General features: G+C 35.7%; 3 protein-coding genes across 4 annotated transcripts; all 3 read left to right on the top strand.

Annotated features, from left to right (window-relative positions):
• The first annotated feature begins 2063 nt into the window (after positions 1 to 2063).
• Positions 2064 to 6406, top strand: LOC114719136 (autophagy-related protein 101). 2 transcript variants are annotated; one of them, XM_028904595.1, is made up of 7 exons: positions 2064 to 2268; positions 2396 to 2432; positions 2539 to 2624; positions 3023 to 3118; positions 4100 to 4259; positions 4366 to 4531; positions 5942 to 6406. In XM_028904595.1, exons 1-7 carry the CDS (start codon positions 2236 to 2238, stop codon positions 6015 to 6017), a joined length of 654 nt encoding a protein of 217 aa, XP_028760428.1. In that variant the 5' UTR covers positions 2064 to 2235; the 3' UTR covers positions 6018 to 6406. The 2 variants fall into 2 exon arrangements, with proteins under 2 accessions (XP_028760428.1, XP_028760429.1); XM_028904596.1 differs by lacking the exon at positions 5942 to 6406 and adding an exon at positions 5724 to 5935.
• A 2676-nt stretch (positions 6407 to 9082) lies between these two features.
• Positions 9083 to 18450, top strand: LOC114719168 (salicylic acid-binding protein 2-like). Its single transcript, XM_028904630.1, has 4 exons — positions 9083 to 9457; positions 10171 to 10293; positions 10364 to 10579; positions 18382 to 18450. Exons 1-4 carry the CDS (start codon positions 9083 to 9085, stop codon positions 18448 to 18450), a joined length of 783 nt encoding a protein of 260 aa, XP_028760463.1.
• A 1601-nt stretch (positions 18451 to 20051) lies between these two features.
• On the top strand, positions 20052 to 21090 carry LOC114719167 (polyneuridine-aldehyde esterase-like). The gene is made up of 3 exons (XM_028904629.1): positions 20052 to 20414; positions 20556 to 20672; positions 20809 to 21090. The coding sequence occupies exons 1-3, from the start codon at positions 20052 to 20054 to the stop codon at positions 21088 to 21090; spliced, it is 762 nt and encodes a 253-aa protein (XP_028760462.1).
• The last annotated feature ends 1291 nt before the right edge of the window (positions 21091 to 22381 follow it).

Below are 22381 nucleotides of genomic sequence, written 5' to 3'. Positions count from 1 at the left end.
GATTGAGGGAGTATCATAGGAATAATTTAGAGAAAATTGACAAATATGAGAAATTATTCTTATATTTAAGATCAAAATCAGTTCTACAATTGGGTCCTATATTAAGAATAAAAGGAGTGCTAGGTTTTAGTGTGATTCAAGGTGGGAACGGGGGAGGTATATGCCGGATAATGGGGACAATATGATTCTGAGAATATATATATATATATATTTGTCCTATTAGACTGATCTTGTTCTCTGGGAAGGTGAGTTCAAAGACTGAGACAAAACTGGGATGATCATTTTCGCCAGTCACGGAGAACAGAAGAACTGAAAGGCCATGCCAGCTTCTTTTCTTGTCACCTTGTGATAAACTTTCACCATTGCTTTATCCATTTTCATGTCTCTTTCTGAAAATTGTCATCACCCAGATGAATGATTACCATTGACCGTTATCATTTATAATTTTTTTTCCCCAAATTAGATAGCCCTATACTGGGCCTGTTTGTAATAGTGTTCAAAAACACTTATAAACAAGTTTCATATAAATTGAGACAAAATTCTTTTCACATATTTATTTTGTATTCCATATATTAAGATTGAAAAGTTACTTATAAACTAATCCAAATGTGCCCATTAACAGCTTGAAGTTATAAGTAAGATCAAATTTGTAGCCTCCTACTTACATGAAAGTTTTCGTACCACTAAACTATAAACTATATAAGTCGTTTGGCAGCATTTATAATCTTCTTGGTGAGATCAGCATTTGTTTACAACGTGCGGGTTATGGCCCAACACGTAAAGTATCGACCAAAAGGTTACCCATTTTATGGGCTCAGGCTCTGTGGCTTGCCAGCCCATACTTACTGGTTCAGCTTGGCTGAAGCCCAAAAGCTCAACACTTTCAAGTCCAATATGCAAAGTAAAATGTAGCATCTCGGTCCATATCGTTCTTGAATTGCTCCCCCCCCCCCCAAAAAAAAGAAAAAAATGTTATTGAATTAACTTGTATTTGTTGGCAAAATAAAAAAAGAATTAACTTGTATTTTCGCACATGTTTTTGTCTGCTGGATGATCACAATAGTTTAAAGATTTTTCATTTCCTGTTTATAATATATATTTTTGGTTAAATATAAAACATAAAATTTATAAACAAGTTCAATTGTTTATAATTATAAGCTATATAATTTATACTTTTTTCAATTTTTTTTAACATTTAAAACCAAAATAATTTTAAAGTAAAATAATCTCATTACCTTTTTGTTTTGCCTTAATTATATATACCTCCTCTTTATTTTTAAAATATATATTTTAGTTCAAACTATTAATACTGTTAAGAAATATTCTGAAAAATTCTTTAAACATATTTTTTTAATTAAAAACCATATTAGAATAAATTATATTTATATTTTATCCCTCATTATATTAATTCTTTAGTCAATCTATTAACATTAATATTTATCAATAATCTATTTAATAATTTTTAGTAAATCTATTAAAATAAGATATAACTTTATAACAGTTACAAAACATCTTCAGCTAACACGTATATTTAAAAGATGACATCCCAAGAAAGTTTTAATAAGGAAACGAGATTCAACATTTAAATTTTTTGCAAAATAAAAATTTTATTTATAAAATTAATTAGTTTATAATATGATAATCGATTTAACAGCATAACAAAAAATATTACAATATATTATTTTTAATTTTAAATGAAGATATATTACATGTGATTAAATGATAATTATTAGATAATATTATGTTAAGAAAGAATATTTTAATCAAAATAATGGGTGGATACTATGATTTAACGGTTAGTTAGTGGTTGGATGGATTTAAGTTAAATCTTAAATCTAGAAGAAAAATTTGTGTAACATATGTTTTGATTTTAAAGAAAATCTATATATGGGCTTCTAAAATAAAAAGAAAGTCTTTATTATTTAGGTTAAATACTTTTAATTTTATGTTCAGGCACATAAGGAAAATTAATATTTGCGAATAAGAATAAATAAAATTAGAAAATAAAAATAATTTTTATATATAACTTTAGCTGCAAGGAGGTCTGGGTTGTGGAAGTTGGAAATAAGTAGGCGGTGGTACAAATTGCTCACTCCTCTTGAGGTTGAAGATGGTTGCCTCCATCGAGTTACTTCGTCGATTTCCCGTTCGTGTTACTTGTACTCGTCCTCTTTCGAACGAATTTTAAATTTTGTCATCGTCCCTGAAAGGCTAGGGTTTCATTTTGCTCCAACCATGAGCTGTGAAGTTTGCCAACTTAAAGAACTGGTAACCTGAAAGAGTCTTCTAAACTTTTCTTTTTCAGTTAATTTCTGTCATATTTGAAAGCAGTTTTCAGTTTTGATCATGTCGGCATTCTGAGTGGTCGTTTGATTGCAACATCGCATGCTTGCAGGAACTAGAGCAATTTGAGATACGGGAAGTTTTGCGATGTAATCTGACCCGAAATTGGTTTTTTCATTATTACTTTTTTCTGTTCAATTGCAGTTTTTCCAGTTTGATTGATCTTGAAAATCTCTTCTTTTCATATGGTTGCAGGCATACTACACACCATCCTGTTTCATCGGGCCTTGGGTCTTGTCCGTCCAAAAGATGTAGACTTGGAACTATTTGATATTACTTACGTATGTATTTTTAATTCAATTAGCTGCTCATAATTGTTTAGAGGGGAAATATGCAAATTAAATGTTTCTCATGGTCCTTTATTCTTGTATTGCTTATCATGATTTCGCATATCTGGAAGTCTTTCTACTTTCTAGCATTCACCTTTCTAATGGCCCTTCTTTGCTTTCGCCAGTTTCTAATTGTGCTTTTAGTTGCTTTATTTACATGTGTTCGTATGCTTTGTTATCTTCTGTTAGTTTCTCAGGGGTAAAACACAGGCGTTCGAAATATGCTTATTTTTGCAAATTTCCCCGTTCTTAATGCGTTAAATTATGGGCAACTGGAAAAACATTTTATTCTTCTTCTTCTCAACATCTTCGTCTATTTAAGCATTTTTACTTTACCTCCTCCTGTATAGGTGCAATGTGGAGAAGATGAACTCGAAAAGAAGGTAGATGACAAGATCGAGCAATTCATTAGTTGGGTGGAGAAGCATCCAAACAAAAAAAGTCAGGTCAGCAATTTGTTATTTGCTTTTCTGTACCCCGTCTCATGTTAAAATTTATTCAAGTATACTGGGACAACTTAATGAGGCCACTGAATGAATGAGATCTTTTGGTTAACAATCTATCTGAGGATTTGGTTGTTGATAAAGTACAATGACATCATGTGATCCATGTAGCCAACCCATCTAGTGGGAGAAGGCTTGTTGTTGTTTGTACTGGGAACACTGCTTAAGGGGGAAAAAAATTTCTGGTTAGGAATGCTCTGGACCTGGTTGCTTTTAGTAGAAGGGCCTTGTGATTATCTTTCTTGGTGTGTTGCTTTTAGGCTTGCTACAATTCAACTCAAGCTTTAGAGTGGTATATATCATGTTTCAAGCTGCTCATTTGTTGGCCAACTGCGAAAGTTCGGTATTTTGTTATGTAGAAAGGAGACAACACTGGATATTCTACGAGCAATTATATTTTGTAATTCAACAACTTTTCTTAACGAAACGAGTAGATTTCTGTTAGTGGTTCTATTTTTTTGGGATTTAAAGATATTAACTGAATGCAAATTATGCAAAATGCGTAGCACAGTCTTAATGTATCATATATATTCTCTTTTGCTCGACCACTCTCGTTCCAAATGTAGGTCACTTGTAGTTGTAGGGAGAAGTTTTGGTCCAAAATTTAAGTCCCTTGTAGTATATTTAATGCTTGTTTTCCAATTTTACCCTTATCTAATTCTCATTGGAAAGAGAAACAAGGGAGAGATATGAGAATGATTTTTAAATGTAGAGAGAGGAAACTTTTAATAGGGTTAAAATTGGTAAATTTTGACAATTTAATGCTTTTGGCATGTGAGACTGTTACAAGTGACTTATATTATATATCACAATCAAAGTTTATTGCTATAAGTGCTATCTCTATTCTCTGGGCATTGATTTTTTTTATTTAATTAATATTTATGCTTATTCTTTATAACAGGCTTCTGAATTCTGATGATGCAGGTATGCTTATCTTTCTATGAAGAAAAAAACAAACATGCATCTTGGTTCAGTAAGAGTGAGCGCTTGTATTGGGAGCAATGGTATATTAATCTGAATGTAGCCCAGCATCCAAAGGTTCACTCTAGCAAATCTCATCATTCTAAAGTTGCTGATCCAGGAGGTGATTAAATTTATCCTCCTTGCCTTACCACTACGTAGAGAACTGCTTCACTCCATCTAATGTCTTTTTCCCTTCCTTACCTGTTTCCCATTCTGCTTATGTTTAGAGGGAGCACTTGAAGATAGAAATGCAAGAAGCGCAGCACTTGAATCATCACTTCGAGAAGTTTTGTTTCAAATTATTAAATTTGTTAACGAAAAGAAGGACCATGTTCCTCCCATACCAAATCTTGAGGGTGTCATTTCATTCCCCTTTGAAATTACTATACCCAGGTCAGTTATCTTTGCTCTGGCTACCCAGATTCTAACTATGGCTTTCAATATTGCTATAATATTTCTCATTAGTTTTCTTTACTAGAATTTTATGATGCTTCAGGATACTTCTTTGTGATGAGGTTATTTCGATCCAAATTTGGATGGGTTTTTTCTAGGACCACTTTTAGAGACCTAGGAAGATACATGAAAGGGAAGGAAGGAAGGAAAAAAAAAAAAACTTCTCGATGGGCAGAAGTTTGATTTGCTATTTTGAAGAAAGAAGTAGAGAGCAGAGTAGCTATAGGACTGCTATAGTCAAAGTCTATGAATTGGGGGCTGTGAAAGTCATTTTTGGGTCTATAAATATTCCCTTTTGGCTGAGCAAGGGAGGAGAGAAGAATTTGAATCAGGGTTAGGCATTGGAGTGGACGGAGCCAATCCTCTTGAAAGATTGGCAACCCAGTGTGTTCTTGTCTAGTGTTTCAGTGATTTGTGGGTGGGTTGTATTTTTTTCTCTTTTGTTTTGTGTGATGTTCTTCTACCAGTGTTGTGTAGTTGTTTCTAAAGTAATGTATTTTTAGCTTAATTTTCCGGCACTTGTGTGTAAGTCCGTTCTTTATATATCTGAAAGTGTTTTATTCTGGGAGTATTTGTGAAGGGCCACGACATTTTTTTAATTCTGTTGTGGATTGATGAGCGGTGTCTTATGAAGTTTCTTAGAAGAGAGGGAGAGACCTTGTTGAGAACGCTAATTGCGTGTCACTAAAGCTTTCCTGGGAAATGATTTTGTGCACAATCAAGTTTTAAGAAACCAAAGCAGTTTATAGTTTAAAGAGCACATATTGAAACAGTTACGCTTGCAATGTTTTCCTTGATTTTTTGACTAGTTCTGCTATAAGTAGTCTCTTGCTGCTATTTGTTACACTGAAGTTGCTGGCGTATCAGGATGTGAGATGTCTGTTTGGGCTGATGCAAGGTGGCAATTGGCGGTCATTTCTTTTCTCAACACTAGTGGGGATTATGAGAATTGCAAGGGCAATTCTGCTTGAGTTTATATAACTATTGCATTACTTTTCGTCATATCAAGAAGCTAGGTGTTGATGGGTCTTTCTAGATTAACTCTTCATAATATCTAGCCCGTTGGGTGACCCTTGTGAGTCTGTAGCTGATATGTCCATGATGGTCTGGCAATTTCTTTGTTTGAATTTAGAGTCCTTTTTGTCTTTAGTGGACTGCTCTTTTTCACTTCCAGCTGATTTTCATCATCTTGGTACTATGTTGGTAACCGTCAAAATCCCAGATTTCCACTGCTCTCTAGTGGTCTTGCTCTTGTTTCTTTTCATGAGTTGCAGTTCTTTCTGCTCCTCTTAATTGATGTGGAGCTCATAAATTAGACTGCTGAGTTAATATTAAGGTGCCATTGACCAGTTCATCAGATTCTGCTTTCGGGATGGACATGATAAAGAGGATGCTCCAGTCTGGGCATCCAACCATGCTAAGTTGATTGTCAGTTCTGACAGGGCGCATGTGGTTCCGTGGATTGTTATTGTGCATAATCATGTGCTGGATATAGAGAGCTGAATAAAGCTAAATGAAGCAAGGTTTAGTTTACTTGCCCTTGTAAATATTTGCTTTTGAGTAGCCTTTCTTTTTCTCCTTCTTTTCTATCTCTCTCTTGGAAGTATGTTTGTTCTGCGATTACTATTTATGGTCTTGTATATATTTTCAAATGTTCGTGACTTGCGAGTCTTCTTGCATATCAGCCGCCTTATTTATCATGCTTGTGAAAATTGCTTGATCTCCGCTTTGGTCAGGGAATTTGAAGAAGTGGCTCCAGCCTCATTAGATTTATATTGTTATTAATTAAAGGAAAAATCATATCAGAGGTGCCTATATTTTTTTTTTAATTTTTAATTTGGTACTTATATGTTTTTTCTCTTAATTAAATCATTTAATTTTACTTTTTTAGCAACGTTAGTTCTTGTAACTTTGTTTTATTAGCATTTTTAGTCTCTATGCAAGGGTTGACAATGTTAATAGAGCAAAATTAAAGATTTAAATAAGAAAAAAAATGCATAAGTGTCAAATTGAAAATTAAAAAAAAAAAGGTATAAGTACTTCCAAAATAGTTTCTCCTTAATTGAGAAAAAGGGTGATTTAAGCTGGGATGTTCATCCAGTTAGGGAGCCTGATTGTCCTATTGTTGTCTGGCCAAGTCGGGCCGCGCCGAACACGGGTAGTTTTTGTTTTTTTAAAAAGCTTAATATGCTTGATCAGGCCAGCATATGGGCTGGGCTGGGATGGCTCCTATCCAGTCTCAAATGGAAATTAAAAATACAAAAAACACCGCGGGCGGCCACATTTTTGTGCGTGTGTCTGTGTGTATGTGTCTGGAATAAATTTAATGATGCTTGCTTCTTTCAAATTTATCAAGATCCGTGCAGACTCGGGCGCTTCAATAAGCATAAAAAATAAAATATAAAAATTGAAATTAAAAAGCTTCTCAATGTTTTTATCTTTAAAAAATTGGGAAAAAAAAAAGATGATAGATGTTATTAAACTAAAATACGTAAATATAAACTCAACAACCAAACCCCACTTATTCCGTATATAAGTAGTCATTCAAAATAAGATTAAATAATTAATAAAAAAAACTTCTCAATGTTTTTGCTTTTAAATATGACATTAAAATAAAAGAAATGTTATTAAACCAGGTTGAAGTTGCATTCAGCATCTTGATCCTATTTTTTTGGAACATTAGTTATGTCAAAATTATTTTTTAATTACATTGAACGCTCTAATTTTTAAAATACTAAATACACCCAAAAAATAAAATCATAATACTGAATTCACAGTGAAAAAAAAGTCAGGATGCAAAATGTACCTAATAAAATTAAGGTGTTAGATATATTTTTATTCTTGAGGTAACAATAATAATAACAATAACAACAACAATATTTCGCTTAACTACGAAACATGCCTTGAAGTGAATTGGGTGGAGTCGTGGCTTTGTGAACATTCCGAATTTAAATTTGTGGGTAAGGGGTAGACAGTCATCATAATCAGAGAGCAATGAGCATTCGTATTGGCAACAACTCTCGAAGCCGAGTCCCTCAATCAATTACGTTATTAACTTTAATGGTAACTCTATCTAACTTCAGCAACATCGGGTTTCTGAAATACAGACTCGTTTTATTCACCCGGCTTTTCCATTTCCACATATAAATTTGTCCAAAACGGGTAATCCATATCACCAACGCAAGCGCCAACAAACACCTTTCCTCATATGAGGAAGATGAGTCCCACAAGCACCTTATTGTTCTAACTTGCTTACAGACTCTACCTATCTTTTTGAGTACGGATTTCCATTCGCTTTGTATAACGTCAGGCAAGGACATACAACTAGATTTGCGAATATTTCCCACTGTCACACTTACAAAATAATTAATTGTGAATCATGTGGTCTTGCCTAATTTGTTTTCTGTAGCTTGTAGATAGGGGTAGAAATAGGCTAGAGGGCCTGTCAGAAGCCTGTGGTCTGGCCTGACCTAGTCTATTTAAATATAAGAACAGGCTCAGACTTGTAAAAGCGCCTGTTTACCTTATTAGATCAGATTTAGGCTTGATAATAAGCCTATTAGGCTTGTCAGATGGTTTGGGGCTGTTATTTTTTTTTGTTTTGAGGTTAAATATGTAAACTGACAGGGGCTCAAAAAATAAAATACTTAGCTTTATTTTTCGCACCAAATCACTAGTTTCTCTTTATAAACACACCAGATTTGAAGCTCTTGAGAATTTGGATACTTGGAACTTACCTTAAATTTAATGAACACCGTAAGAACTTACCTTAAATTTAATGAACTTACCTTAAATCAAAAGTACAAATTTTGAATTCTAAAAATAATACCATTTCTTATGTTTATTAGTTATTAAATTTTGTTATGATCTAATACATATTTGATTTTTTCTTCTTAGGTGTTTTGAAAAGAAGAAAAAATTGTGCTGAAGATTTAATGCTTTGTGGTTTGATGATTTATTGTAATTGTAGTAACTAGCAAGAACAAATTGTGTTAATTTGATAATTTCATATTTTTTGTTTATATTTTAGATAATTTGGGTGAGTTATTATAATTTTAAATTGGTTTATGTGTGTTTAAAATTTATTAAAAAAAAATAAGTTTCTTAACAGGCCACAGGTCAGGCCAGACTTAATTACAGGTTAGACTCAGGCTAAACAAAAAGCTTTTCATAAGCCGTCAGCCAAACTCAAGCTAACAAGCTTCACTACAGGCCTAGCCTGTTTTCAACCCTACTTGTAAAGAGAACCATGAGTTGATGCCTCTATAATATGAGTCCAAGGGATTGCTCGGTAGAGATATATTCCCGCCTCCTGGCCCCATCTCTTCATAAATACCCAGTTACTCAAAGGTCTCTCAAATCCCCTGATGGGGTAGTCACCAACTTCGCATGATTGATTCTCTCTCTCTCTACACACACACACACACACTTACTTGCCAAGTTAGTTACTGGCTTTCATTGAAGTGGGGAATCTCTCAAATCCGATCTAAAATGACTACAGAAAATAAGAACAAAAGGCATTATGTCCTGGTGCATGGAGCTTGCCATGGAGCTTGGTGCTGGTTTAAGCTCAAGCCACAGCTTCAGTCTGCGGGCAACAAGGTCACGGTACTGGACCTTGCAGCCTCAGGCATCAACCCTAAGAGAATGGAACATGTTCATAGTTTTGCTGAGTATTGTGAGCCTCTCTTAGAGCTGTTAGAATCACTGCCTCCAAGTGAAAAGGTGGTTCTTGTCGGACACAGCTTTGGAGGGTTGAGTTTAGCCCTTGCCATGGACAAGTTCCCTCATAAGATAGAACTTGCCATTTTCTTAGCAGCTTTTGTTCCTGATACCCAACACCCGCCTTCATATGTCTTGGACCAGGTATGGTTCGCCATAGTGATGAGCCTACAATTCCTTTTTTTTTTGTTAGGTACAAGTATCTCTTTATTAAAGGCAATTCTGTTTAACTTTTATAGGAGATTTGAATCTTAGTTCATCACAATATAAGAAACTAGCTCATTCTGTTAAATCCAACTTGTACTAATAATTCGTTTTTGTTATTGATATGATGATGCAGCTAGTTAATGCCAAATCGAACTCCTAAATTTGTAGTTTTTATACATAATCCCCTTAAACTTTCAATTATGCATAAATAACTTCTTCAAGTTTTATGACATAACATTAAACCTAAATATATACATGCATATACGAGATAAATGAATAATCAAAGATATTTATGTAACCCAAAAGATTTAAAGGTTACATATGACTCCACCAGTCATATGATTTTTTGATAATTCATTTAATACAATCTATGCGAACTGGTTGAAGTCGGTTATTTTAACATATAAAAGTGAAAGATTTAAAAAAATTAGACATGCGAAACTATACGGACTATTTAGTTACAAAATGTTAATTCATAAAAATTACATCGAAAGCCAAGTCAAACTTGGATCATCAAAGTGTAACATATGTAATTGCAATTTTTAACTTAAAGTAAGTTAATGATTATATAGGGTACCCTTAATGATTATATAGAGTATATATTATACTAACAGACCCTTTAATATGAAATAAACTTGAAACATGACTAGTACGTAGAAAGAAACCATCCTAATGGGAGTGGATGCTTAGACACTGAGTTATCGCCCCGCGGAAGCATCACATTCGGACCCAATTTCTTATGCGAGAAGCTCTACCAACTCTGCTCCTCTGAGGTACGTACGTATGGCTTCCTGCTTTCAAGCCAATTCAACATATGGAATTGACCTTTTATTGGCTTTGCAGGATCTCGAAATGGCCAAGACTTTGGTAAGGCCAGGTTCGCTTTTTCTTGAAGAACTGAGGGAGGCCAAGAACTTCAGCAAAGAGGGATATGGGTCGGCTCCAGTAGGTTATATTGTGTGCAATGAGGACTTGGCGATTCCAATGGAGTTTCAGAAATGGATGATCCAAAATGCTTGTGTTCATGAGGTTACTGAAATCAAGGATGCTGATCATATGGCTACTACTAGAAAAAAGACTTTTAACGTCGCAAACTAACGGCGGTTCAGTAGAAAAACGAAGTGGAAAAAAACGCGGTGGCATTTTTGTAAATAAGTTGAAGAGGGTATGACTTTCCACGGTAGTTTTTAAGAAAACCGCCGTGGAAAGTGTGTCTTCAAACCCCCGCGGCCGCTTGACTCTCTTCACTTTCTTTCTCATTTCTTCAGTGCGCCGTGGTCCCCCTCTGCCCCACCACCGTAAAACTACCATTACCGGCCATTCCCACCACTATCCCACCGTTTAAACTCCTCCATTGAGCTCTTGGAGCCTTGCCGCCGTGCACCGCAGTCCGCCGTGGTCGACCGCCTCCCATTTCCGTCCGTTCTTGCTCAGCCGTGGTCCACCACCGAAAACCGGTCCTACCCCCCACTATCTAACCGAAAACTAGTGCGTTGCCGCCGTCCGCCGCCGCCTCACTTCGCGTTTGAAGCTTCTCTGCTCTGTGAGTATCCTCTTCTTTCATTCTTTTCAATTTTTCTTGGTTTGTTGAATGTTTTAGCCATGAAAATCTGTTATATATGAAATGGGGTTGTTAGTTTTACATTGTGGTTGACTTGTATTGTTCATTTTGCATTTTTTATGTGGTTGAACCGTTGATTGGTGTTAATTGGTAGGCATTAGATGTGAGAAAACCTTAATTCCTTTTTATATACTGTATTAGAAATATGTTTAAATGTTTGGAGTTGATTAGTTGTGAAGTTTTTAAATTTTTTTATAATTTTTTGATATTTATTTCGAATTTTTGATAATTTTTTGTAATAAATATAAGAATTTAGTGATAAATAATCTGTTAGTTATTTTGTATTTTTTTTTCCTTCGTTATGAATTTTGATTGATAGTAAAGTATTGTTTAAATAATCTGTAGAACAATGGATCGTAGTTGGATGAAAGCTAAGAGAATTAGCAAGGAATATGAGGATGAGGTTGAAAAGTTTCTTGAGTTTGCTCAGAGAAATGCCCCTAGTAAAGGAGATGGATTGTACTATTGTCCTTGTGTCAAATGTTTAAACAATAGTCGACGGAGTATTTCTGAGATAAAAGAGCATCTTATCTGTGATGGGATAAATTTGAGGTATACAAATTGGATATGGCATGGAGAAATTAGAAAGACTACACTGTCTGCAAATGAGAAGGTTGTGAATGAAGACTTTGGTGATAGAATTTCATATATGTTTCGTGATATAAGGTCTGAATCTTCTACACAGTTTTCTTCCACCTTTGAACTTTGTGTAGTGATGCAGAGACACCTTTATACCCGGGGTGCAAAGATGATTACACAAGATTGACAACCGTATTGAAACTGATGAATTTGAAGGCAAGAAATGGTTGGACCGATGCTAGTTTTACGGAATTGCTTGAATTGCTGAGTGATATTCTTCCCAAAGGGAATTCACTTCCGAAACGAATGTATGAGGCAAAAAAATTTTGTGTCCGATGGGTTTGGAATATGAGAAGATACATGCGTGTCCTAATGACTGCATATTATTCAGAAATGATTATGAAGAGTTGAATAAGTGCCCTAAATGTGGGACTTCAAGATACAAAATGAAGAAAGATGATGGTGATTATAATGAGATGACCAAAGGTTCTCCTTTAAAGGTTCTGTGGTATCTTCCAATAATACCACGATTTAAGCGTCTATTTGCTAATGCCACAGATGCAAAGAACTTGAGATGGCATTTTGATGAGAAAATATGTGATGGAAAGCTTCGTCACCCAGCAGATTCTCCTCAATGGAAAACAATAGATCAAAAATTTCCTCAATTTGGTGGCGAGCCAAGAAACCTTCGGCTAGGGCTTTGTACGGATGGAATTAACCCATATGGTAATCTTAGTAGCACACACAGTGCTTGGCCAGTGCTCCTCGTAATTTACAACTTGCCTCTTGGTTATGTATGAAAAGAAAGTATATCATGCTATCTTTGATGATCTCGGGGCCAAAACAACCGGGAAACGATATTGATGTGTATTTGGCACCTTTGATTGAGGATCTGAAGAAATTATGGGAGGAAGGTGTTGATGTGTTTGATGCATATAAACAAGAGACCTTCAATTTACGTGCCATGATCTTCACCACGATAAATGACTTTCTAGCATATGGAAATTTGTCTGGATACAGTGTTAAGGGGCATAAAGCATGCCCGATATGTGAAGAAGGCACCCACTATATGCAACTTAAACATGGCAGGAAGACAGTATACCTTGGTCACAGAAGGTTTCTTAGTCGGTATCACCCTTACCGTAGATTGAAAAAGGCATTTAATGGCTCACAAGAATATGAAATGGCTCCAAGACCATTAACTGGAGAAGAAGTTTATCAGCGGGTGGAGGGAATTAATGTGGTCTTCGGTAAGAAGAAGAAGAAGAAGACTGCTAGTGAGAGAAATATATGGAAAAAAAGATCTGTCTTTTTTGATCTTCCATATTGGCGAAGTCTTGATGTGAGGCATAGTCTAGACGTGATGCATGTGGAGAAGAATGTATGTGAGAGTCTTGTTGGTACACTTTTGCATATAAGTGGAAAGACTAAAGATGGAATCAATACAAGACGAGACTTAGTCGAAATTGGAATAAGAAATGTCCTTCACCCACAAGAAAGAGATGGTAAGAGGGCTTATTTACATCCAGCTGCGCACACATTATCAAAAGAAGAGAAAAGAAGTTTCTGTGGTTTTGTCAATACTATTAAGGTGCCACAAGGTTATTCTTCTAATTTAAGCAAACTTGTTTCAATGCAAGATTTGAAGATAACGGGAATGAAGTCTCATGATTGTCATGTGTTGATGCAACAATTACTTCCACTTGCTATTCGAGGCATTATGAAAACCGATGTGAGAAATACTATTACAAGACTTTGTATGTTTTTTAGTGCCATTTGCAGCAAAGTCATTGATCCTGCTGAGTTGGATGAATTAGAAAATGAAGGTTATGTGATCCTCTCTCAATTGGAAATGCATTTTCCTCCATCATTTTTTGATATTATGGTCCACTTGATAGCTCATCTTGTGCGAGAGATAAGACTTTGTGGCCCTGTGTGTTTAAGATGGATGTACCCTTTTGAGAGATACATGAAAATCCTAAAAGGGTACTCTAAGAATCCTTATCGGCCTGAGGCATCAATTGTTGAGAGATATGTAGCTGAGGAGGCAGTTGAGTTTTGTAACGCATATCTTGACAGGGTAAAGGCAGTTGGTCTTCCTCAATCTCGACATGATCAAGGGAGAAGAAGCAAGGGAACACGGGGTGTCATAGTGAGGTCTATGTCAAGAGAAGTTGTAATGCAAGCACATCTATACATTTTAAACAACACGGATGAAGTTTTGCCGTACTTAAATGCTCACAAGAATATGCTGAGGAACTTGAATCCAAGAAAGAGTGACATGCAACTAGCTAATGAACATAATAAGTCATTTGCAGAGTGGTTCAAGCGAGAAGTGTTAAAAGATGGCAATCCTTCTGAGACAATACAGAGGCTAGCTGCAGGGCCTTCTTTTGAGGTTTTGTGTTGGGGTGGATATGATATAAATGGTTATTCTTTTTACACAAAAACCCAAGACGATAAGAGTACTATGCAGAATAGTGGGGTGATGGTAGTAGCGGAAGCCATGCATTTTGCTAGTTCTAAAGACAGAAACCCAATGTTGGCGGCAATGTCCTATTATGGAATAATAGAAGAGATATGGGAGGTTAGTTATACCAAGTTTAAAGTTCCCGTCTTCAAATGTAAGTGGGTTAATAGTAATGCTGTGCAAGTGGATGAAGAATTTGGATTTGTTTCGGTCGATCTTGAGAGGTTTGGATACGGAGACGAGCCATTTATTTTGGCAAGTCAAGCAAAACAAGTGTTCTTCGTTCCCGATCTAGCAAAAAAGAAATTGTCTATCGTGCTTCAAGGTAAAAGGCAAGGAGTTGGTGGAGATGATGGTGACTTAGAGCTTAATCTTGATGAAACCCCGCCTTTCACAGCTACTCGACCTAAAGCAGTTGAATTAGATTTGGTAGATGATGACTATGCTGTTAGAGATGATCATTGTGAAGGAATTTGGGAGGATAATCGTTGTAAGCCTCAAATGAATTTTTGATTTTTTTTTGCTAAATATACTTAATAATATAATGTTTTATATTAACTTGATATTTTTTATTCTTACATTTATTAATTCCTTGTTCTTTAAACAGGAAATGGACGGATCCGGTCAACAGGGTTCTGGTGATGACAACTCTTTTACTAGCCGGAGAAAGGGTAGAGGGCCAACCCATATGAGGCATTTAGCTTTACGTGATGAGAGCACACAGCCTATGAGGATTACAGTGGAGTTTGATGATGATCTGAAGCCTATAGGAAAGGATGGGGCTCAATTTACTAGTTATGTGGGTTATCTCGCACGCAGTAAAATTAGCATTGACATTCCTAACTGAAAGAAGGTGGACAAAGATTTGAAGAAAAACCTTTGGGAGGATATATTGGTATATTGTGCATTGTTTTCTCTACTTGTTTCAATTATAGTTGTTTATTTACTTTATAACTCTATGCTATTATTGTATTGCATGCAGCTGACATTTGATATTCCTGCCACTAAACAAATGAGAGACCGTCTGTTGAAGCAAATTGCTGAACGGTGGAGGGATTTTAAGTCCATGCTTACAACACATTATATTAATGGAAAAAGAAAGGGTGAGCATCCTAAGGAACGATATTCATTTATTAGTGAAGAGGCATGGGAGAATTTTGTGAAGCAACGTGAAGACCCTGCATTTCAGGTTTGGTTTCTTCAAACTTATTTTTTAATCAGGTCATATTTTATTTAACTAAACTAATTTTGTCGATTTGGTTTCATTGTCATAGGCATTGAGTCAGAAGAACAAACAAATATCTGAGCAGAATGTATACCCACATACCATGTCTCGTGCAGGGTATGGTGGGTTGGAAAGAAGTATGATGGAGGAACGACTGAAGAATGCACAGATGGCTGCTGCTTCAGATCCTACTGGCTACATGCCATCTATTGAGCGTCCTTCTCGCCAAGAAAAATGGAAGGCGGCGAGGATTAAAAAGGGTCAATACATTACTCCACAGTCTGCTGCTGTTGCTGAGAGGATTGTAAGTAATATTTAAGAATTATGCTTCATTAATTGTTTTTTTCAATTATCTTAAATTGAATTTGTTGTTTTAATGATATAGGATACACTTGAGGAGCAATTATCTCAAGGTACATTCATCCCTCAAGGACGGATGGATATCTTGGCCACTGCTATTGGAAAGGCTGACCATCCCGGAAGAGTCCGAGGGGCCCCTAAAGGGATTGGTATTAAAGAATTTTTTGGCTCTGCTTCACGAAGAAGCACCAGATCATCCTCCGCTAACATGGTATCTAAAGAGGAGCTCGACCAACGACTACAAGAAGAAACAGAGAGAGTTCGAGCTGAACTAAGTCAACAACACATGGCAGAGATGCAAAAGATACGTGATGAATTCGATGCCAAGTTTCAACAGACTTTGATGATGATGGGTACGAGCGGATTCCAGATGCCCCGAGTATCTGAACCTTCCCAGGTAATAATCACACATCTTTTTAAATCTTCTAAAGATTCATTTGATCCATTTAAACTTATTTAATGTTTCTTAACTAATTTCATATTATGTTTCAGGGTTCACCTGTGATAAAAAGCGGAAAGGGCAGTAATAATCAGACACAGCCACTGACAGTGTCTGACCCTGACCCTAGCCCTGACCCTGTCGAAGACAATGGGATGCCGTGTTCTCTCTATGTGGATTATGAAAATTCACCTGTTCATGTTGCTAGTGGTCGAGCATTCATGGGCACAACGATTCACGGCAACAAAATTCCGAGCAATCAAGCAAGGGTGACAGTGGAGAGGATTGTTCGTGGTCAGGGGGTACACCAGTGCCTAATCCTACTGATGAGGTTCGACTCTTGGCCCAAGCTAAAGGACATTTCATTTTGTGGCCAAAGAGACTTATTACAAAGCCAATAGTGAAGAAGGCGGCAGCAAAGAAGGCCACAACGAGCGCATCATCTGATCCTGTACTCTTGCCTCTTCCTAGTGATGTTGCGCTTATGTATTCCAGTTTGGAGGTTCTTCATTCCATGGTGCCAAACATGGATAAGCCTGTGACTTTCAAGATGCCGTTGGGGGTTGTGGGTTCAGATATAACATACGACTTCACCATTGACAAGAGGGACCTCGTTCAGTTCCTCAACTTTGAGGAGCTTGATATAGCCTTCATGCAGCTTGCTATTTTGTAAGTTACAATATCATTTTCTTATTACATATTATACTTCATGCATGTCCTAATGTTTTTTACTTGAACAACAGGCATTTTAATCAAATCTGTCGAAACGGAGGACTTGAAAGAACATATGGCTTTATGTGTCCTCAAAGGGTGCAGAAAGAATTTAATACTGTGGAAGCAAGGTCAATCTACATTATGACCGCAATGAGTCAGACCAAAAAGCTAATATATTTTGCACCTTACGTGGAAGGGTAAGTGTATTATTGTATTTGAGATATACAAGTTGTATGTGTCGGGTTATAATTAACATGGTTTGCCTTTTGCAGTTATCATTGGACTCTAATTGTTTGTGCCCCTTTTGACAACAAAGTTTACTGGTTCGATTCACTCTGTGGAAGTCCATCCGAAGAAACCAAAGATGTCATCGACACGTTAGTTTTTATTTATATATTTATTACTTGTGAAGTTTATACAAGCATGCTCTAATATCATTTTCTCTTATAATGTTGATAGGGCTTTTCATACTTTTAATGTCGTGGCGATTAAACAAAATAGACAAGCACCAACATGGATTCTTCCACAGGTATATGTTGTTTTGAACTAACTTTTAAACATTTTTGGATGAATTAAAGTTAATGTTTATAATCAATAATGTCTAATATTCAATTTTATATCTTATTTTTTTAGTACCGTTGTCAACAAGGACATGTTGAGTGTGGATATTATGTCATCCGCTACATGAATGACATAATTGAGACAGGAACGACTGAGAAATTAGACGAGGTAAAGATGAGTTACGTTGCATGACGTTCTTCAATTTATTTCACATTTTTGACTAAGTTTACTATGTTATTTTTGATTAACAGATATTTCAAAATACTGCGCCATATCTCATGGATGACATCAACTTGATGAGGGACACTTTGTCAACAACATTGGTAGAAAAAATTGAAATTTAGCTTTCAAATAGATAGGTTATTTCTCAAAAAATTCATTGTTAGATGCTTTCTCTCGGTTCCCTCTTATATTGTTCATGATTTCCATTGTACAGAGAAGTAGTTACTTCTATTTCAGAATTGTTGGACCTAGCCAATACGTGTTCCTTGGTAACCACTTAGTTCTATTATATTGGCCGGTTTTCCTATTTTCGAATTGTGTAAAAAAAAATTTCATTGCTGTATATTAACTAGCTAATTGATCTTGTTCTGCGTGATCTGCACTGCCTACATTTGTTTGGAACTGTAAACTGCAGGGTGGTAAACACGAAAATAAAGCAGAATCTAAAAAAAAAAGTCATTTTTAACGGCGGTTATACATATAACCGCCGTTAAAATCCTTTTCCACGGCGGTTTTATATTTAACCGCTGTGGAAAATGGACTTTCCACGGCGGTTAAATATAAACCGCCGTGTTTTCCTTACCTTTCAATGTCGCCTTTAACAATTTCGCCTTCAAAACCGCCGTTAAAAGCCACTTTTAACCGCCGTTAAAAGCCTTTTTTCTGGTAGTGGGCCATGCTTTCCAAGCCACATCAACTTTGCTTGGCTCTCCTCCACATTGCTAATAACTTTACCTGATGATTAATGAACATTATGGCTTCCTCTAGCTTACCCATATGTATTGATTATGTTAAGTAGTATTCCAATCCAAATATCGTGCTGCATCAATAGCTCCTAGCAGAAGTGATGCAATCATATATCTGTGTCCTCGTAATCGATGCTATAATTCCTAAATAAAGAGGACAATATCATGATTTGTATTTTTCAAACTCTAGTCTCTTGACGAACAACTCATTAGCATTTCATTAGGCACTCTTAATGGTGTGCATTGAGGGATGCAAACTCGTTGGATTAATTTAATGGTGTACTATTGTGTTATTAAGAGATGGGCGGATTTGGGCAAATTTCTGTTTAATTAGACTTTTAGAGGCAACATGTACAACTCATCATTCAACTCAAGAAATGAATTGGTTACCGCAGAGTTGAAATTAAGACTCAAACAAATTTATTAGACTGGTATATTTTTTTGGTTAAACTGGAATAAAAAATAACACTTGTTATTAGATTAAATAATAGTAATAGTAATAAATATTATATTTTTGTTAGTTATTGTAATAAATATGCAGAAAAAATAGACAAAAATTTTTCCTAAAAAAAGAAGATTTGGAAACGTATGCTTTATACACAAAATTTTAAATAATTTGGATTATGAGAACTCATGAAGGCAAGCCAGTATTCACAGATTAAAGAGTATTAATAAAATTGTTTCTAGATAATCTACCGAAGAAATTGTGGCCTTAGCACCTGAATTCAAACCACTCTTTATAGTGCTGGGAATTATCTTATTGGTATAAAAAAAAAAAAAAAACCTCCGTGCCTATTATAAGTGGCTTATAAGTTGTAACTTATTCTCATGCATCAAAGAATAATAATTAAATTTTGAATACATCTTAAATTGATAAAAGTTTTTAAATTTGTTTCTATTAAAAAAATTTTCTTCCTACATTTACAAATCATTATCAATTATCAATTCTTTCTCTTCTTTGTCTCTTTCCAAGAGAAATTAAATTGAGGTAAAATTAAAAAATATCATTAATGAGATTTTTTTCTTGGGCACGTAGTCAAACAAAACCGATCGCTAATTAACTCACAATCAATTGGTGTGGTAGGGGCATTATTTTAAAGCATAACCTTAATGGCAGTGCCACATTATAATAATCATTTAAGGACTACCAAAACACATTTTGTCATAAAGCCAACTCAATGCTTGTGACCACATTGACCCAAAACATTGAATGCCTGTTTTAAATACTCCTCCGGTCTTTAATATAAGACTCAATTTTTAAGTTGGTTTTGGTTCTAAATATAAGACCCATTTCTTATATTTGTCAATTTTCTCTAAATTACCCTTATGGATACTTCCTCAACCATAATCAAATAGAAAAGGGAGATGGGGTATTAAGAAAGATGATTATGGTATTTTAGGAAAAACGTATCACTTTTTTTATAATTAACTAACTTACCTAACTTCCTTAATCTAATCAAATTAGTTAAATGGGTCTTATATTAAGGACCGGAGGAGTAACATTTACTTATAGCATTAAGATTCAATAGAGATAAGCGCCATCTATATAATAATCCCCAAACATTTGTAGCTTCTGAAGTAAGGAGTGAAAACAATGGAAGGAAAGCATTATGTTTTGGTGCACGGAGTTTGCCATGGAGCTTGGTGCTGGTACAAGCTCAAGCCTCGACTTCAGTCTTCCGGCAACAAGGTCACAGTACTGGATCTTGCAGCCTCAGGCATCAACCCCAAGAGAATCGAAGATATTCGTAGTTTTTCTGAGTATTCTGGGCCCCTCTTAGAGTTGCTAGAATCTCTTCCTCCAAGTGAAAAGGTTGTTCTTGTTGGACACAGCTTTGGAGGGTTGAGTTTAGCTCTTGCCATGGACAGGTTCCCTCATAAGATAGAACTTGCTGTTTTCTTAACAGCTTTTGTTCCTGATACCAAACACCCACCCTCTTATGTCATAGAACAACAGGTATATATGCTTTTGGTTTCTGAACCACATCTATTTCTCATTTATCAAATAAATGCAAATCTTATTTGTAAAATATGAGCTTGGCGTGCGTGTGCGTTAAAAGTTCTTAACTTTTAAATTTATATGCATTACAAGGCTAAGGAGACAGCAGAACTGAATGAAGTGTACAACATGGAGATTTCATCATCTGGATCTGCATCAATGATTTTTGGGTCCAAGTGTTTGTCCACCAAACTTTATCAACTCTGTCCCATTGAGGTACTGATCATGGCTATACCTACCGTGTTCAATTGTCTTGAATGCATAGATTTTTAGTTCTATACAATAATTTTTAAACGAAGAAAACAAGAGGTTTTAGATTGGAAGAGGGATGCTAACTGGGTTGTCGATGCAGGATCTTGAGTTAGCCAAGATGTTGATAAGGCCAGGATATCTGTTCGTTGAAGAATTACAGAAGGCAAAGAATTTCTCAGAAGAAGGGTATGGTTCGGTTCCAAAGGCTTATATTGTCTGTGGGGAGGACGCAATAATTCCATTGGAATATCAAAGTTGGATGATTGAAAATGCTGGAATTGACCATGTCCTGGAAATCAAGGACTCGGATCATATGGCTATGCTTTCTAGACCTCAAGAAGTTTGCCAGTCTCTCATCCAGATAGCTCAGAAAAACATATGATGTTACATCAGAGTTGTTTAAATGCCTTGAATAATAGTTTCTTTCGGTGGTCTTTATCGTTTAAAGAATAAATTTACATATGAACCCTGTCATGTACCTATGTCTTGTGCGACTGATTGTTAGTGCGTTGAATTTCCTCCTTGCCGTCGGTGACCTTCATTGGCTAAAGGACAATTTTACATGATGAAGAGAGATAAGCTGCAGGAATAGCTCTGTTTTTAAAGAACTGAAATGTTCCCATCTCTTACGTGAGCTCAACATCAAACCATGGATTTGGTATTTCATAGAACTATTATTAAACAGTTTAGAATTTATAGTAAAAGAAGTAAGAAAAAATTTGTGAAATATTAAATATCAAGTATCCAAGTTTCATCTAATAGTAAAAATATAAAGATACAGGAGTGGAGAAGTAAACCTTTCCCCTGACAAATTCTGCCAACAAACTATGTTATAACTCTCCGTCAAATTTTTCTTTTAGCTTTCATTTACTTTGTTTGGTGTTTTATCGTTGATAGTTTTGTTGGCTTCGGTACTGCCTTCTTTTGTTGGGTTGTAATTTCTTGGTGCTTGTATTGAATGATACGAATACAATTTTTCCTCCCAAAAAAAAAAAAACCTCTCCGTCAAATTTTATTACCCAAAACCATGACCTAGATCAATCAACACGTTAGACATTAATAGATTTTGCAGGACATATAATAATTGGCATCCAATATTAACCACGATTTCGTTTCTACCTCTGAAGATTCATCAGGGGAAAAAAAGAGAGTCTAAGAAGCAAGAACAAATCAGAAGGACGGATCAATATTTTATGAGGAACGTCCATTTTGCTTTGGCGGCAGAGAAGCTACCACCAGCCTTGTAATCTCAGGTGACTTCTGTCAGATTCGAGGAGTTCTAGATTTTGGCCGGTTTGATTTCCGCAAGAATATAAAAGAAACAGAGGTTAAATTGCTGCATTCTTACAAGCTGATAAGCCCAATATTTACTTAATTATATGACTATTTTCTTGCCCAATTCCTAGTAATTATAGCTTAATTTGCCTTGGAATTAGCATACTTTCACAAGATGAATGTATTATGACTTTACCAAGCATGAGAGGTGAAAGGGAAAATCCCGGCCCAGGTATAAGATCTGTACGACTCTAGCCCCCACACAAGCCCAAAAAACTTTTTAAAAAATGGAGCCCAACAGCACATCCAAGGGCGGATTATAGGGATATATCTATGAGGATCACTTCCGGGCTCCGGCCACGGATAAGAAGCTCTTGGAGAAGCCGTGCTTCCTGTCG

Source organism: Neltuma alba, unplaced genomic scaffold, assembly GCF_004799145.2.
Source record: "Neltuma alba isolate B1F8T4 unplaced genomic scaffold, ASM479914v2 tig00011895_pilon, whole genome shotgun sequence".
Taxonomy (NCBI): domain Eukaryota; kingdom Viridiplantae; phylum Streptophyta; class Magnoliopsida; order Fabales; family Fabaceae; genus Neltuma; species Neltuma alba.
Note: the sequence above shows the minus strand (reverse complement) of the source record. Positions and strands in the feature narration are given on the sequence as shown.

Coding starts and splice junctions, on each gene's coding strand:
- LOC114719136 (XM_028904595.1), top strand. CDS start 2,236: ATGAGCTGTGAAGTTTGCCAACTTAAAGAACTG. Junction 2,269..2,395: donor TTTGCCAACTTAAAGAACTG/GTAACCTGAAAG, acceptor GCATGCTTGCAG/GAACTAGAGCAATTTGAGAT. Junction 4,532..5,941: donor TTTGAAATTACTATACCCAG/GTCAGTTATCTT, acceptor GCCATTGACCAG/TTCATCAGATTCTGCTTTCG.
- LOC114719167 (XM_028904629.1), top strand. CDS start 20,052: ATGGAAGGAAAGCATTATGTTTTGGTGCACGGAGTTTGCCATGGAGCT. Junction 20,415..20,555: donor CTTATGTCATAGAACAACAG/GTATATATGCTT, acceptor TACAAGGCTAAG/GAGACAGCAGAACTGAATGA. Junction 20,673..20,808: donor ATCAACTCTGTCCCATTGAG/GTACTGATCATG, acceptor TTGTCGATGCAG/GATCTTGAGTTAGCCAAGAT.
- LOC114719168 (XM_028904630.1), top strand. CDS start 9,083: ATGACTACAGAAAATAAGAACAAAAGGCATTATGTCCTGGTGCATGGA. Junction 10,294..10,363: donor ACCAACTCTGCTCCTCTGAG/GTACGTACGTAT, acceptor TTGGCTTTGCAG/GATCTCGAAATGGCCAAGAC. Junction 10,580..18,381: donor TCAAGGATGCTGATCATATG/GCTACTACTAGA, acceptor TTTTTCTGGTAG/TGGGCCATGCTTTCCAAGCC.